The following is an 18,914-nucleotide window of genomic DNA, read 5'->3' as shown; positions in this document are numbered from 1 at the left end:
GAACAGTACTTTCTTAAAGATGAAAGAGTTGAAATATATCGCAGAAAACCATCTCAACAGCATGCTTCTTACTTCTATACTAATCAATTCTCCAGTTATTTTGAAATTTTATTACCACACAAATCTCTGGTGTCCCAGTCTGAGTCTAAATGAGGTTCTCTGTTTTGACAAATAATGCCACTATAAACTAAGTTAGGTTTTAAATGATTATCTGACAAACAGGAAGAAGGTAAGCGTTTCGGAAAGGATACAAACTTGGTCTTAGTTGATACTAAAATTTAACTAGATCACTGAGGCAAAGATGGACTTTTAAAAACAGTGCTGGGAGAAGTTGGTAGTCATTTGTAAAAAGATAAAATTAGATTGCTATGTCACACCATACACAAGAATAAACTCCAAGTGGATTGCAGACCTAAATGTAAAAAGTGAACCCATATAAGTACTAGCAAAAAACAGGTGAATTCCTTTTTAAGCTCAGTTGTTGGAATGGCTTTCTGTGACTCAAAATCCTAGAGAACTCCAACTGATACAACTTTAAATACTGGCGTAACCTGGCAAAAATGTCAGAAGGTGTTCAACCATTCCCTTATCAATCATAAAACAACCACTCTCCACCAGAGACCCACTCAATGAAGTGGCTGGCTAGGGATATTCCCTATACATTAGGTCAGTGAACACAACATAAACACACTTGACTTGGAACTTAAAAGTGTACATCCCTTCTATCATTATTTCATTATTAAATGATCAAAATTTGCACTTGCAAAAAATTTTTTACATTAAAAAAATCTTCTCTTAACACGTTACTGACCAGGGGATTTTTGCAGAAACTAACGCCTGTGGCCAGCAATTTGTTATGTAAGTGAACATTGAACAGCCACATTTGAGTAAGTATCAACAAACTTTTTTTGCACTTTATTTGAAACTTTGTACATGTCTCACTAAAGCATTCTAATATTTCGTTAGAGTGTGATAGGCAGTACAGCAGGCACCTCTGTGCAGGGGAACAGAACATCTATTACAAATATACTGGGTTTCACTGCACTTTCCCCTGGAAGAGCAGACTCTACACTTTCTGGCAGCATTTTTTTTGTTTTTTTAGTCCTGTGGGTATTATTTCCTCTAGAATATGTTCTTTTATTTTACCTGATAGTCGGCAAGGTGGATCTTTGCGGGGGGCTCTTTTAGAAATGCCACAAGAAGGACTAGGCGTGGGACTACCACTACATTCACCAGCATGGTCAGTTACCCATTCCCTAGCTACTGCTAACAAAAATTGCTTGTAAGTCATTTTATTCTGTGCATTAAAGCTATAATAAATCTTAAACGCACTGAATAAACCGCAATTACTCAAATAGAAACCCACTTTCTTATACCATTTTCGAGTTTTCTGGAAGATACTCTAGTTTGCCAGATATTGATCAGACTGATCAACTCCTTTCATATATCTATTATACTCTGATATACAAGTGGGCTTAGTTATCTGATGGCCAGTCCTCCTGTCTTCCTTTCCTGTAGATGCCAGGGAGGCGTCATGAATAGCTGTTACCATGTAGACTAGCCTCTTGTCTTTCCATAGAAGAATCACTTCTCCCTTCCGTAAGAATGCCATTTCTCCCCTCTGTAGGTTTTTAGATTTCTCCTTTAATTGGTTTGGTAGACCACAATTCTCTCTTATAGCCCCACAAACTCTGGTTTTATTTTTCAACAATATTTCAGATGTGGACACACTGTTGTAAATCCCTGTTGTAAATCACACTGTTGTAAAAGGTTGCATATATATCCAGTTTCACTTTCCCTAACCATGCTGACCAGAATTCCATATTGTAAGTTTTCTGGGATTATAGGTTTTGAATCTGCATCATCCTCTCCACTTTCATTGCCTCATCAAGTGATAGCTCTTGTTTGGGTACACAGATTGACTGGAACTTTGGTAGAAAATAATCCAAAAGAGGTTTAACTTTTGAAATTCTGTCTGCAGGAAGTGGAGTTTCCGAGTTATCGTTAAAGTGAAGAAACATCATTATTTGTTCGAACCTTCTTCTCGTCATAACCTTTGGAAAGATAGGTGTTTCATGTAAGGGATCAGTCGACCAATATTCTTTCCAGTGTGACTTTCTTATTTGTCCCATCAAAATTATTAATTCAAGAAACTTCTTCACGGGCTTCCCTGGTGGCGCAGTGTTTGAGAGTCCGTCTGCCGATGCAGGGGACATGGGTTCGTGCCCCGGTCCGGGAAGATCCCACATGCCGCGGAGCGGCTGGGCCCGTGAGCCATGGCCGCTGAGCCTGTGCGTCCGGAGCCTGTGCTCCGCAGCGGGAGAGGCCAGGGCGGTGAGAGGCCTGCGTACCGCAAAAAATAAAAAATAAAAAATAAATAAATAAACTTCTTCATGTCACTATTGGTCACATCAGTCCATTTTAAAGCCTCATCATACTTTTTATATGATTTTTCATTCTGTCGGTGATTCAAGTTTGAGAAGCGACCAACTCGAAAAAGTCATTACCAAAAATTGTTATTTCACTAACACTTTGTGGGTGATTATATTCAACAGTTACACCTGACACACCTGTAAAGTCTTCTAATTTTTGTGAAATGTTGTCTTCAATCCACTCTTCTGTAGAAGCAAAGGAGCATTCTCCAGCACCGTTAAGTTTCATTTTCACTTTCCGTGTTAGAATCAATCACTAAGGTTTTTTTCTCTTTTTACTGGTCTAATACTCACATCATCTGAATCAGAACTATACTCTGAAGAACTATCATCTTCTGAGACACTAGTATATATGTCGCTCGGACAATCAGAGAAAATATCTGCATAAAATTAACTGAAAAATTCTTCTTCATTCAAAACTTCACGATGTGTCATTTCTGAAAATCTTATGGTAATAAACTTGCATTTATAATATACACAAGGTTGGAACAAAAACCTAACGGAGCAAAATGTGAATGATAACGGCAATCAAAAGTTGTGTAATGAACCCTTGATCAACTTAAGCTCTAACAACTTAGCATGGTGATATTAATTAACTGTATCATTCTCTAAAAACATATTGATACGTCTCCGGTCAATAACATTCAGGTAACAGAAAGGTATTAATATGTCCCTGGTCAATAATGTGTTAATTAAATAATTCTACAGTGAGCATGTGTTTAATAGACAACAGGGAGAAAAACAAGAGGTTCACATCAGCAAGTTAATTTCCATACTGTAACTCTATCAGCAGCTATCTGCTTCCCCCTGCAGCTTTGTAAAGTAACTGCTACAAAATAAAATGGCACAAACTTAAAGCACAGTAAGCAGAGATCAATCACATCTGGGTAAAAAGGATGATTAAAAAAAGCTACACACTTGCTAAAAGGCTGGAAAGTGGAAGCATATGTAACAAAACTTTCTGTTTCAGTCCTATTTAGGTGGGATAAGGAAACCTCAAACTGAAAGGGCTAGGGACACCAGTCCTACAAATTATTCTGAAGGGAATTCTTTATCATTAAAAAGGGAACAAAAGCTTCAGTTTTGTTTTCTTTGAAATCAGACATCACTTGCTTTACAGATATAGACACACTTGCTCTTTCCACAAGTCATTTTTACTAGTCCACTAGGAGTTTGGAGGGAGAATCTCTAGATTTCAGTTGTAGTTAGAACCTGACTCTCATTAAGTATTACCCTTCTGAGGAAAGATGACTGATCTTGGAAATACTTCGTCGTTTCTTAACTCAGAAAATCCCATCTCCCAAAACTCAATTTAACAGAAATAAATTTTCTTATTTTGGTACTGCTTAAATTCTGCCCCCAAACTCTTTCTTTAAGTTTTTTAGACCTTGGGCACAGATCAGGGTAAAAGAAAATATCCTATTATTGAGCTCTTCTGATGCTAGATGGAGTCACTATACAGGCTAATCAATACTTCTTGTTTTGGAAGCTTAGTCATCTGTGTTCATCTCGCCCTCTGTCTCCCGAAGTGTGGCCACAGTTCTATCTGAACCAAAATGATCCGGGAGATAAGCAACAAGGATTTACTGTATAGCACAGGAAATTATATTCAATATCTTGTAATAACCTATAATGGAATATAATCAAGAAAAAATATAACTGAAACATTTTGCTGTATACCTGAAACTAACACAATATGTAACTCAACTATACTTCAATTTAAAAAAAACAAAAAACCTGAGGATGCTTATTAAAGTAGATTCCTGGCTGCCACCTCACAAGTCTCACAAGATACCACCTCACAAGTGGTATCAAACACTTCTGAGGGCTTTGCATGTTTAGTAAGTTTCCTGTGATTCTTAGACACAATTAAGTTTGAGAACCACTGATCTACACAAAGAGATCTTCCTTAATAAACACCGGAAACACTGAATACCACTTTAACTTTTCCATCAGCAGATAACTTCCAAATGTTTTAGGGTAAAACAACCCTTATTTCCCCTGGTTTAAACTCAGAATCAGAAATCTAGGGTCCCTTCCTTAGAGACTGTCACACAGAGTGAAGTCAGAAAGAGAAAAACAAATATTGTATATTAACGCATATATGTGGAATCTAGAAAAATGGTACAGACGAACCTGTTTGCAAGGTAGAAATAGAGACACAGATGTAGAGAACAAACATATGGACACCAAGGGGGGAAAGCTGTGGGACACCAAGGGGGGAAAGCTGTGGGGTGGGGGTGGGGGTGGTGGGATGAATTGGGAGATTGGGATTAACATATATACACTAGTATGTATAAAGCAGATAACTAATAAGAACCTGCTGTATAAAAAAAAAATCTAAGGTCCCTTCCAGTTCTTAAATTCTAGGATTTTATTTAATCACTTGCCAATAGCATTCATTAAACTCAATACTGGTAAACTCTAAGAAATTGGTAAATATGGCAACCTTAGTTCAAAAGGATGCCCATTAGAAATGAAATAAAAGGGAAACAACAAATGAGAAAGGGTTTTCTCATGAGGTTAACAGAATATGCAGGCCACTATAGAAAAGTTACTGAAAACTTTCTGGAAGCAACCAAGAGAATTGTTCCCTGCAAACATGTCCATTGTTACAATAACACTGATAAGATTATGAAAATATTGCAATGAGGCAGGAGAAACATGGAAATCAAAAGGATTAAGTAATGTGGGATTTAAGAAAAATGAGAGCGACGGGGGAAAGACTGATATAGAACTTTGGCACTAAACCAATACTTCAATAATGGCTCCTGTTTAAAGACTAAACAGCCTTAAAGGAAAAAACAATCCTTTACAGTTTCAGAACCTAAGGAAAACGTTTTAAAATCCCAGAAACCATATGTTGTGAGCCCATGTTCACGAAGCAACAGACTTTTGTATCCATTACTTAACTGGATCTATATATTTGTAAATGAACACTATGTGCCCGCACCAGGGAGCAAATCCATTAAAAGGATGAAATTTGCATTTGGGCTTACAAATAAAAAAACTTTTTCATTTGCAAGCAAGAATTAAGTCACCAGAGCCCTGACGAACTCCAAGTCCCTCCGTCATCTCCCTATTTGTAAAGGGCATCACCACCTACCCAGTAGCCAAAGCCAAGGAATCAAGCTTATTTCTCACTCCAGCCCTCCCAACTGAATCCAGTATGTCTCGTCAACTCCACTTCCAAAATGTAGCTTGAAATCATTCACTTAGCTTCACTCGATCCACAGCTCAAGCTACCATCATCTTCGCCCAGACCGCCATGTTAGGCCCTAGCTGGTCCCCGTGCTCCACTGTGCCCCCACCTGCTGCGTTCTCTGCACAACCACCAGAATACTCCTAATAAGACGGAAATAACTTTCATCTTTCCGCTGGCTTAACTACCCATCTGTTTTTTACTGCACTTGGAAAAAACTTCATATCCCTTACCATGGCTCACAAAGTGTTCTATCATCAGACCCTCTCTTACTTCATCCCCCGATTCTCTTCCTTAATCACTATGCTCCCACTAATGGCCCTTCCACTCCTCGCATGCCAAGAATACAGCCAAACCTGTAGGGCCTTTTTACTAACTGCTCCCCTTCTATGGAATAGTTTCCTCTCAGATACACATCTGACTCCTTTTCCCCTCCAAGTCTTTCCTGAAATGGCACCTCCCCAGAGAGGCCTTTCCTGACCAACCAATTTTAAGTAGTCCTGCCCATGCTTCCAACTCCCATGCCTTCTTCACTTCATCTTATCATTCCCCCCACCCCACCCATACCAACTAGAATATACATATGAGAGATGTGTGTCTTATTCACCACTGTATTCCTAAGTGCCTCAAACAAGGCCTGGCATGTGGAAGAAATGCAAACATTTCTTGAATAAATGAATGATAAAATCTCTGTAATTTGTAAGACCAATTACTGGCCCTCATGGGAGAGAGAAAACATTATTCAGCTATTTAATTAAGGAAGACTATGTGCAAGGCCCCATGACAGTGGTCCTCAAACTTTAGTGTGTGCACAAGAACAACCAGAGAATTTATACGTGAGGCGTAAGAACCCCATTTTGACAAGCAGCCCACAAAAGATGATTCTCTTACATCAATATCACCACAATGCAGTATATTCTGTAGGTCCCCAAACTATAAGCATCTTTGTATCAGAATATTATTATAGCAATAATTCTCATCTGCTACCAGATATGTCTTCCTCAGCCAAGCCTTTAAGAATCACTTATTTGGGGCTTCCCTGGTGGCGCAGTGGTTGAGAATCTGCCTGCCAAAGCAGGGGACATGGGTTCGAGCCCTGGTTTGGGAAGATCCGACATGCCACGGAGCAACTTGGCCCGTGAGCCACAACTACTGAGCCTGCGCGTCTGGAGCCTGTGCTCCTCAACAAGAGAGGCTGCGACAGTGAGAGGCCTGCACACCGCGATGAAGAGTGGCCCCTGCTTGCCGCAACTAGAGAAAGCCCTCGCACAGAAACGAAGACCCAACACAGCCAAAAATAAATTAAAAAAAAAAAAAAAAAGAATCACTTATTTGCTTTGCAGATCTAGTACATCTCAAATGTAAGCTAAAATCCTATTCTTCTGGGTAGTCATAGCTACATTTAAGGTTTCACAAATAGTTAAGATTGCTGCTGAAACAAACACACACATAGTGCTTTCCTTAAGAGATTTTGCCAGTTTTAACTGAATCTTAACTGCCTTCCTCCTCTGTTACTCTTGAACTGCTGAGAACTGGCACCCTCTTGAGCCTGGATCATCTTCTCAGCCACAGGGCAAGTCAAGTCAGCTTGAATAACAGACTTTAGCTATTAATACTTGATACATTTAGTAATACATATATCCTATGATAGCATATCTTTCCCAAATCCTCAAAGGTCAGCTTTTGTGCTTTTTTCTTTAGTAGAAAGTCCACCCTGGTTGTAAAGAATCAAATTTTTATTTATTTATATTCTCAAATTGGAATAACTTTTATTGTTGATCATAAATGTAATACATGCTTACCATAAAAAAGGCAAACATTACAAAATTATATTAAATATAAATGAAAACTTCCCAATAATCACACCCTTTAGAGCTACTCACTTTTTATAATTTGGTGTATATCCTGCCAAACTTTCATGTATAAACATATTTTCACACAGGTTTTTGACGTAAAAGGAATCATCACTGACTGTTCCATAACCTGCTATAAAGAGAAAACACCTGGGTGTCTCCTCTCCTCTCAACACTCACTCTGAACACTTCTGTGACCAAACGTGTAGGAGTTTCTCCCACACCAAGCAACTCCAGCTCTGCAGTGGACTCCAGCCAATGTCCCACACTTTAACTCAATTCTGACACTATCTACCTAGAGATAGGGTCAGACCCCAGAGGTTAAGCGCTGAGTTCCACAAGACTGGCTCCATCCTCACTTCAGATACCAATTGCAAGTCCAGGTTGTCATTTCTGCTTTTTCTGGTCTGTTTATATATTTTTTCTTTTTTTCCTGTAGTAGATGTACAATATTATATAAATTATATAAAAGGTGTACAACATAGTGATCCACAATTTTTAAAGATTATACCCCATTTACAATTATAAAATTTTGGCTATATTCCCTGTGTTGCACAAGATATCCCCGTAGCTTATTTATTTTGCATGTAATAGTTTGTACCTCTTAATCCACTACTCCTATCTTGCTCCTCCCTCCTTACCCTCCCCGGTGGTAACCACTAATTTGTTTCCTGTATCTGTGAGTCTGTTTCTTTTTTGTTATATTCACTAGTTTGTTTTACTTTTTAGATGCCACATATAAGCGATATCATACAGTATTTGTCTCTGTCTGACTTCTTTCACTTAGCATAATGCCCTCCAAGTCCATCCATGTTGTTGCGGTCACCTCTGCTTTTGACCCACGGGCTATACGTTGGCGGCTTCCACGATCACCTCCTCAGGTTCAATTAATTTGCTAGAGGGGCTCACAGAAGTCAGGAAAGCAGTTTACTTATTAGATTACCACTTTACTATAAAGGACATAACTCAGGTACAGCCAGATGGAAGAGATGCATAAGGCAAGGTATGTGGGAAGGGGCACTGAGCCTCCATGCCCTATGGACATGCACCCTCCCGCCACCTATACGTGTTCACCAACTACGAAGCTCTCTGCACCCGATCCTTTTGGGTTTTTATGGAGGCTTCATTAAGTAAGCATGACTGATTAATCACTGGTCATTAGTGATCACTGGTCATTAGTGATTAACTCAACCTTCAGCCCCTCTCCCTTCCCCAGAGATGGGGGTGGAGTGGGGTGAGGCTGAGAGCTCCAAACTCTGACAACTAGACCTCCTCCTTAGGGGCTTTCCAAAAGTCATCGCATTAACATTAACTCAGGTGTGGTTGAAAGAGGCTTGTTATGAGTAACAAAACGAACCTTTATCTCTTTCCACCTAGGAAATCCCAAAGGTTTTAGGAACTCTGTGCCAGGAACTGGACAAACACCAAATACATATTTATTATAAATCATATTATCATACCTGCTTATTAATACATTTAACATTCAGGCATTACTCCATGCCAATACTAATATTTATCTCTTTAATGACTACATTGTACACTACCACATAAATATGCCAAAAATGTTTAAAGTAATACACTCTGTTCAACATTAGTTCTAGTTTTCTAAAATTTCTAAAATTATGAATGATCCTGCAATGTATCTTTATATATACACCTATACATATTTTTAATAACTTCCTTAAAATAAGTGATTAGAAGAGAATCAGGTTTAAAGCTGTACTGTCTAATATGGTACTCACTAGCCACGTGTGACCACTTAAATTAACTAAAATAAAAAATTTAAAAATTCATTTTATCAGCTGTACTAGCCACATTTCAACTGCTCAACAGCCAGATGACTGTTAAAATGTGGCAGCCAATGGCCAGTGGCTAGCATATTGGACAGTGTAGATACAGAACATTCCCATCATTGCAAAAGGTTCCACTGGTAGCCCTGATCTAGAGAAATGTTCATATAAAAGTTTGATATCTGTACCCCATAGAAATGATGTAGCAATCCAAACTCCCAATGTTAGTACACGAATTCCTACCTCCTCTTCTTGTCAACATCAGATCAATGTTCTGATCTGAGAGATGAGACATAATGTTTTAATTTGCATTTAAAAATTATTAGTGAGGCTGAAAGTCTGCACATTTTGTGGCCATTTGTGTTTATTTTTGTTGTTGAATTATCTGAACTTTGTCTACTTTAAAAGAATCAAGCTTAAACATATCTGTTTCCCAATGACCCATAAAACCAAACCTTATGTGCAGCAAAGAGACATTTCTTCATCTGTTTTGCTGGTTTCCTATTATTAATTTCATAAAGATATTTATTAAAGCACCATACAAATAGCTAATACTACAATTAGGGTGAGTTACCCAAGTGTACACAGTTGTCAAAACTCACTGAGCGGGACTTCCCTTGTGGCATAGTGGTTAAGAATCTACCTGCCAATGCAGAGGACATGGGTTCGAGCCCTGGTCCGGGAAGATCCTACATACCACGGAGCAACTAAGTCCGTGTGCCACAACTACTGAGCCTGCACGCCTAGAACCCGTGCTCCGCAACAAGAGAAGCCACCACAATGAGAAGCCTGCGCGCCACAACGAAGAGTAGCTCCCACTCACCAAAACTAGAGAAAGCCTGCATGCAGTAACGAAAGACCCAACGCAGCGCCCGCCCCCCGCAAAAAAAAACAACAACTCACTGAGCTATACACATCAGAGCTTAAACAATTTCACAACATGTAAATTATACCTTAATTTTTATCATGGGAATGGAGAGCAGAGTATGTAACATTTTGAGGCAAACCACTCAATTGTCAAACCGATGGCAATCCACTGTATCAGGGCAAAACGTATTAAAGTATTAGAAAAGCATTGCTAACATTTTAACATAGACATTTAATCAATGTTTCTAAAAAGCCTGCGCCAGTGATGTGAAAGCTGAACCAAACACTCACTTTCTGGAAAATCATTGCCCTGATGTTACTGTACGGTACTTGATTTAATTTTCTGAGCCATTTCTGGTGAGGTTGTTCATGAACTTGGCTCATTTTTGCCCTTTATCCTTCTCTTCTGGCAGCACACACTAACACAAAAGCTAACATATGCATGTTAAAACCAACAGATTTGATCATGAAAAGTGCCTAAGGAAGGACACAGACAAGATGCTTTTCCTCACCTCCCACTACCTCCCCACTCCCATTCTTACACTGCACATTTACCATCTCAGTCCAGCACCAATCCATGGTAACCTGTTCAGTGAGTGAGCTCTTCAGAGGCATAAGCCACAGGTCTCATTCACGTTCTTTGCAAACTCAGATATTACAGTAACTCTTCAGGAGACCTTGCTTATGGGATCAGAAGGAAGGATATATGGAGGACACTAAGCCTCTCTTTCCCAAAGTGAAGGCTCGCTCAGTTACTAGCCCAGGGCAAAGTAGCAGGAAAGTGTGCCTTTTATTAGGACATCTGCTTTGTAGGAAGACAGCTGTTTTTGTTATTAAATTCTACATATTTTGGCTTTGGAATCAAGGAGATCTGGGTTTGAGAATCAGTTCTGCTATTTATTAGATATGTGATTTCAGGCAAGTTACTATACTACTCTAAGCTGTTCTCTTACGGGGATGTTAACAGTATATGTCATAGGCATGTTGAGAAGATTAAATGAAAACACAAGTAACATTTTAAGCTCAGTGGTTGGCACATTACTGGTGCTTAACAAATGACAGCTACCATCACGCACAATTCTGTTCCTCAAGAACGAAATGTAAATGACACAGGTCCCAGTCACTGCTCTCTGTAGCCAAATCACCACCACCAGGAAATTCAGGCAGTCTTTTTGCTAACAATGGATTAGCATAAACAAGCAGCATACTATAATTCTATAAAGTCTGACCAAAAAAATAGCCATTACGGGAATTTCAGCAGCCAACCATAGATCATTAAAAAAAGCTAAAAGGTATACATATGTTAGAAACAATTACACAAGATGAACATAAGAACTCATACACAAGATGAACATAAGAACTCAAAGTTCACAGGAAAAAAAGGAAATTTCTTTGCTAAGCAGACACACTCAATGCTCCCCCACCGTGCCACTGATTTATCTCAGATCCATCACTACTAAAACAATAATCATATAGATGGGCAAGTCACTCTTTACCACAAATGAAGCAGTCTATGATAGAGCATCAGTCACATTTATTCACTTTAAAAAGCAGTTTACATGGCAGATCATGCACAATAAACAAAATAGTTACCTTTTTCTCTTCATCTGGCATGTTTTTTTCCAGTTCCATTAGGTATTCTTCATCTAGTTCAGAGGAATTCACATCACGATCAGGTTTGTTCTCAACCTCGTCCACTCCTGGCTCCTCCTTCTCAAATGAGGCACTTGCATCGTGAAAGCACTCCTCTTCTTGGTCCTCCTGGGGATGGGCCTCAACATCGCTGAGCAGCTTGCTCTGGGAATGGTGATCTTTGGCATTAGACACTGGAGGGTCAACACGCTCTGCTTCCTGGAGCTCTGTTACTTTCAAACCACTGAACAGATCCTCTGGAACCCCACAGTTTTCTGACTTCTCCCCCATGCTGAATCAGTGAGGGAGGTGAAGCTGAAACCCTGGGAAAGAGAAAACATGTCAGGTAATGGTATCTATCTATCAAATCCTACCTATCACACCTAAACAAACTTCTGCATCAAAGCCCAAACCACACCCTAACTTCCTTTCACTGGAATTAATTCATTTATATATTCATATATGAAGGTTATCATACGCTCATAAATAATGCCAAATGTAATTTTAACTGATACCCTTTTCAGACTTCTTATAAGAAACGAGACACCGATTTTAATGTGAGTCTTCCACTTTCCACTGCTCCCAGTTTGTCGGGGTAGCAAAAAATAGGCAGAAGCGAAAACAATGCCAAGAAAAATGAAGCGTCTCTAATTTTATTCAGAGCGAACAGCCAGATCGTAAATAAGGAACTATGGCCTGTCTTTCCAGCACCACCACACGAAGCTCAAAAATAAGTTTCTGGTGGAGCTAAAAATACAATCCGTGCCAAAAGAATAATCATCAACTTCCCCCACATGCGTGTGGTAGAGCCAACGCAGGTTATAGTGGGAGGCCCTGGCTCAGGTGGCCCTAATCAGCATTCACGAGGGGGTCAGAATCAGCCACGAAAAGCGTGGTTCTCAACCCTGGCTGCACAACGTTAACACCTGGGACGCTTTATTAAGTTCTGCTGCCCAGATCTTATACTCCACAGATTCTGATTTGTTGCTCTGGCGTGGAGCCAGGGCACCTGTATCTTTAAAAAGGCATCCCAGGTGATTCTCACGTGCAGCCAATTGAGAACCAGTGCTGTAGAAGCTGAGTCAGATCGTCAGCACCGCCGCCCCTCTGGTCGCAGTAAAATCACGCCAACGACCCTTGTGTTGCGACAAGAACCCGAATTCGCTCCAGCTCGTCCCAAGAAAACTTAAAACAGCACGATTTTATTACGGAGACTTTGCCTCCACAGCAACGTTTTGTTTCTCCCCGCTCCCAGGTCTAGTGGAAGAACACAGGGGTTTGAGGCCTCAGAGTTAAGGAGGGCCACCCCACCCTTCCCAAAGGTTCGTCCCGTAGCTGTATCCCTCACCGCCAAGAAAAGAGACCCGTGGGGCTACTCACAGCTTCACAGCTCCTCTCGTCCTCACCTTCTTCTCCTCTGAGATCCTCTACTTCCGCTCAGTCAGATGCTCTTCCGTCGGCGCTGATCTATAGCGTCACTGTTGCCGAAGCATCCTGGGAAATGTAGTAAAACCTCAGGGTGACAGGGCGTTGCTGTCGCTGTGTGACGTCATTGTACGGGCTTAAATATGAGCGACGGTTACCGTCTTGGGTAACGGCAACAGTCCGCGCTACTACGCACTGCAGGAAAAAAAGGAAAAGAAAAAGGCTGTCTCTATGGTGTTCCTTTTACATCTCCGATATGACCTCTTTCATGTCAGCTATGCTGTGTATAGTAGCATGAACCTGAAGCATAAACCTTGTCCAGAAATAAAGTTTTCCCTCTTATGTTTCTCAAAATGTGTCTTTCAAGGGGTCTACCGCTAGATCAAAACAGTGTTGACAATAATACTAAGTTGTTATCTGCCTTTTCCATACTCCTTCTTTCATGAACGTACAATGGATTTTTCCAAAGGTTATGTGTCCTGTGATAGTGCAATGAACTGAACGCAGAAGGAGTGATAAGACTCCAGATGTCTTCTATTAAGGCAGAGGTTTGCAAAAATGTAAAACAATGCCACTCTTCTCACTATATATATATTTTTTGTTTTGGAAAACATAGTATCTATAAAAAGATTATTTTTGTTGCATATAATGGGTGTATAGTTACCTTAATTGACAAATTAACATTAGAATGTTTTCATTTCTACTAGTAAGTATTGACAGGTATAACTCACACAAACAAAAGCTTCTCGTGGTCCTCAGTAATATTCGAGAGTGTTAAGTGGTCCTGGAACCAGAAGTGAACTGTTGGCCTATACATTCATTCAAGAAATGTTTACTGAATGTTTATTAGACCCCAAGCATTGCCCACTAGGAATACAGAATTGAGATATCCCTTAAGGTAGCCAGACATGTTACCAGCAAGAACAGCAGGGTATTAGTTTTCTATAATTCACAGAATCTATTGCAGAGATAGCTGGGAGGGACTTTTTACAGAAGGATATCAAATTTATTTCTTCAATTTATGTCTAAATGAGGTTATGCATAGTTATATTTTTGTGTAAATCAAAAGCTTTAATATACTGAATGTAAACATTAAAAATATATCCGAATTTTGGAAACCTTTTAATATTTCTTAATTTTCTAAATACAGCAAGAACTATAAAAAGGTAAGTGGTTAGGTCTTATGATCTTTAAGAAGTCCTGTTAATAACTTCTGGTGTGATAGAAAGGCTACAAATTTTAGAGCAAACTAAATAAGTAAATAAATAAGTTAAATAAATGCATTACAACGTCAGCTTCTTTACTAGCTGTCCAACTTTGGACAATAATTCTAGTAGCTAACCTTCATTGATTATGTGCTTATTAGGTGCTACATGCTGTGAAAAATGCTTTAGATGGATTATTTGATTATTTGAATTCTAATTCTGGCTCTGCCACTTGACTAGCTGTGTGACATTGGGACAAATTACTTACTGCTTCTAAGCTTAATATATACATTTACCTCATACGTAAAAATTGGGATGGGTAACAATGGTTCCTCCCTCTTTAGTTTTTTGGCAGAAAGAAATGATATAATCTAGAAGACAAGGACCCACAGGACTCGGCACATAATATTTAATTAATGTGAGAGACCATAATAATATGTGACAGGGCTTGTGACAATAGCTGTGTACCGGAAACCTAATAAGAAACAGTCCCTGCCCTCCCCCATCCCAAGGAACTCACAGGCTAGTGGGGGAGGGGAAGGGGGGATAAAGGCACTACTGAGCCTAAAGGAAGAAGCAATCCATTCTTTTCTTTTAACATCAAGAAGAACAAACATCCAGTTGGACCAGCTTGGTAGATCTTCACTAATAAGATATTTGAGTTAGTTTGTTGAAAGAGGAATAATTCATTAAGAGGACAAAAACTGGAGAGGCTGAAGGACATCTTGAAAATATTAGGAGCATTCTGGGGAATGATAAGCAGTCGGATGTTGCTGAGGTAGACAGCACAAAGGAAGAAACATTTTTAGAGATGCAAGCCCACCAATCAATTCTGGAAACCATGGAGATTTTGTCTCTGTGCTTACAAACCCTCTGTAAAAGGAAAAGAAATGTTTTTCATCTAGAGGGCAGTTCTGTTATTTTCCCAGTGCAAAGAGCATGTCTGTCTTGTTTACAGTTGTAAGGGGTCAGTGAACATCCTGTTATCACATGGGTGAATGATCCTCTTTCAGGAATTTATGGCCAAAACACTGAGTAACTCAGTGCTCTGATGGGTTGCGTAAGAAGATTTTGAGACTTCTGGAACTTCCTTATACCACTGTTGTAAGAATTAAACACAGAAAGTAAAGGGCTTAAGATAGAAAAAAATACTTTAAAATTAATAGCACGTAGCGTGGCAAGTGCCCAATAAATATTTTCTGTTATTGGAATCATTATTAACGAAGGTGTTATAGTATTACCACTAGTATGACCCATGACTAATAGTAATAGTAATTTAATTATTACTTGTGTTACTAATGATAACCAACAATATTACTAATAGTGATAATATGTGTGAAGTTTTCATTCACCGCCCCCCCCCAGACAAGGGACTGAACACCTAAGTTTGTTGAAAGAATGGAAGCTGAACATGAATGAATGAATAATGAATGAATGATATGAATGAATGCTAGGCAGCATACTAGACCCTGTGGTGGGTGCAGCCATAGATCTGGAGAGTAGCAAAATCATCATTTACTCTTTGCTTTTCTCCCTGGGGGGAGCAGCTGGGTGGTTTCTTAGTGGCACATGCCCGTCTCTCAATCATAAGGAGTTGCCCACTTGGTCTGGGCCAGCTAGCTCTGGGCTGGGAACAGAGCAGGGACTAGGAAGGGGGTAAGCAAGTCTCAGCAATGGGGAGAAGTGATGGAAGATATTAGAGAAGGAGTCTTATACTCAAGGGGGCTCCCCTGGGTCACTGGCATGGCAATGGGATTGTTGCCCAGTATGGTGGTTAAGAGTGTAAGTTCTAGTGTCAGACTGCCTGGGTTTGCATCCCTGCTCTGACTCTTAGCAGCTGTGTGACATGATCTTGGACAAGTCACTAAACCTACCTCGGAAAGTTTCATGAAGCTTAAATGGGATAACGAACCTAAAACACTTTGTACAGACCCCGGCTCAAACTTTAACTGTATTTTAAATTAAAGCAATTTATTTTAATGGCTTTGTGGAGAATCTGCAGGCAGAGATGGAAATCACTCCTGCCTCTCCCAGTGACTTATTAGGTACACACTGTCCTAAAACTTTAGGAGGCTCTGTGCATCTATGCTCCCTGGAGCTAGAGATTTAAGTCTATGCTACACTGATTCAGTCCTTTTTGTGCTCAATGGGAATATATTAATACCACAAGGCTACTGAGCCCAGCTTTGGGGACAAGGCTTTACCCTCTGGTATCCTCTAAGTCCTGGGCTCCTTCTCCCAGAGTTGGGGTGCTTGAATTTGCTAAAGCAGGGTCCAATATCCAGGAATAGTCAGGGATGTATATAAAAATATATAATTAACAGGTAGATCCTGTATTCTTATAGTGTTTCCAAGGGATGCTAAGGCTTTTTATTTTTTCCCAGTTCTAATTTTCAAATTGAGATTTCTTGATAGGACACATAATCAAGAGTTAACAGCCTGTGCATTTAAATTTCTAGATTTCTGTTTCCCTGTGATCAGCATGTCCAATAGTGATAGATGTGAGACATGTATGTGTAACAGAGAAGAACAAACCTGACCCCATGTTAGATCTATTCCTTTAGCTCTAACCCTCGTGCTCTGTCACCTGTGCTTAGTCATGCTGGCCCTGTACCTTTGTAAAAGAATGTTGCCTATAGCCTGCAATAGACCAGACAGCTCGTTCTCAAGGCTCTGACCTTTAAAGGTATAACACTTTCCCATTAAAAAGTTGCAGAACAGAGAATACCATTTGGCTTGTTGGAGGTTTATAGGAACATTGTGGCCACATCTATGTGGACAGCTGCAAGAATAAAGGATTTCTGGCATCAAGAAGTTTGCAACAACTAGCCACACCCCCTCCCCTTTTAGTAGGAAAGAAGCCTGAATTCTAACTCAGGTAAGATGTTTTTTTGGATACACTAGTCCACCATCTTCTTGGTCTGCTGGCTTTCTGAATAAAGTCACTATTCCTTGCCCCAACACCTCATCTCTCGATTTATTGGCCTGTCGTGTGGTGAGCAGTACAAGCTTGGACTCGGTAATGTATGCAATTTTTAAAGTTCTGGCAGGGTGCTTCCTTGGTGGCGCAGTGGTTAGAAATCTGCCTGCCAATGCAGGGGACACGGCTTCAAGCCCTGGTCCAGGAAGATCCCAAGTGCTGCATAGCAAGTAAGCCTGCGAGCCACAACTACTGAGCCCACGTGCCACAACTACTGAAGCCCACGCGCCTACAGCCCGTGCTCCACAACTGGAGAAGCCACGGCAATGAGAAGCCCGCGCACTGCAATGAAGAGTAGCCCCCGCTCACCGCAACTAGAGAAAAGCCCGCGCACAGCAACGGAGACCCAACGCAGCCAAAACAAATAAATTAATTAATTAAAAAGAAAAACTTGAATCTGTACTCAGATTTCATAAAATTTACAGTTAAAAAATAGATTCATATATCCAAAATTTTCAAAAATACTTCCCAAATGACTGAGTCAAATACTAGTTTTTTAATTTAAGTTTAATTAATATGAAATAAAACCATTAATATGGTTGCACTAGTCACATTTCAAATGCTCAACAGCCACATGAAGCTAATGTCTACAGTAACAGATAAGAGAGGCTTAGATCTTCCAGAAAAACAGCTAACTAACATTCATAGAGAACTTAGGTGTGTCGGGGGTGTGCGCATTATTTTACATTTGTAATTGTAGGTAATCCTTACAACAACCCTGGCCTCCCTACTTTCACCCTTTCTTCCTATGATCCCATCACCATGCAGTAGTAACCAGACTGATCTTTTAAACACACGAGTCCTGGTCAAGTCTTAACCATTTTCACTGGCTTCTCAGTCTGATTAGAATAAAATCTAAAATTCTTTGTCATGACCCATAAGGCCCATGTAAGCTGGCCTCTACCTGCCTCTCTGACCTCATCTTGTACCACTGTCCCTCTTGGATGCTGACTACTCTCTTCCTTCCTAAAACACAATATTTTCCCCATCTCAAGACCTTTCTGTTCCACACTCCCTCTGCCCGATGCCATTAACAGCTCTTCCCATGGCTTGCTCATTCTCATTCTGCAGGTCTTGCCTAAATATCACTTAAGTAGCTCACTCTATTACATCACCCCGTCTCCTTCATACCATTTATCACATCTGTAACAATCTTGAGTATTTATTTACTTGATTATCGTAACTCCTTCTACTAGACTGTAAGAGCCACAAGGATTGAGTTCTTGTCTGTCTTCTTTGCTGTGAAATCCACACAGCCCAGCACAATGCCTGGCGCACAGTAGACACTCAAATATTGTATAAATGGATGACATTGATAGGTATTATTATTACAAATGATAAGACTGAGGCTCAGAGAGGTTAAAAGTTTTCCCCAAGGTCACACAGCTAGTCGAACAGAACAAGGACATAAAGCTGGGTCTAACCACAAAGTCTGTGTTTTTCTAAAGAACAAAAGGGGTGGGTAGATATAGTCACCTTAACTGTTAAAGGAGAAGTGGCTTTGAAGGTGATTTATATCTATAAAAAT

General features: G+C 40.0%; 1 protein-coding gene across 1 annotated transcript in view; it reads right to left on the bottom strand.

Annotated features, from left to right (window-relative positions):
- Positions 1-13,221, bottom strand: part of TTC1 (tetratricopeptide repeat domain 1) — a 55,881-nt gene extending 42,660 nt beyond the window's left edge. Inside the window, exons 1-2 of the mRNA XM_079703956.1 lie at positions 13,157-13,221; positions 11,738-12,099 (exon numbers count right to left, since the gene is read on the bottom strand). Coding sequence (XP_079560082.1) covers positions 11,738-12,067 — 330 coding nt within the window. The 5' untranslated portion in view covers positions 12,068-12,099; positions 13,157-13,221. The remainder of the gene's footprint in view (positions 1-11,737; positions 12,100-13,156) is intronic.
- Between the last annotated feature and the right edge of the window lie 5,693 nt (positions 13,222-18,914).

Source organism: Hyperoodon ampullatus (assembly GCF_949752795.1).
Source record: "Hyperoodon ampullatus genome assembly, chromosome: 4".
NCBI lineage: Eukaryota > Metazoa > Chordata > Mammalia > Artiodactyla > Ziphiidae > Hyperoodon > Hyperoodon ampullatus.
Note: the sequence above shows the minus strand (reverse complement) of the source record. Positions and strands in the feature narration are given on the sequence as shown.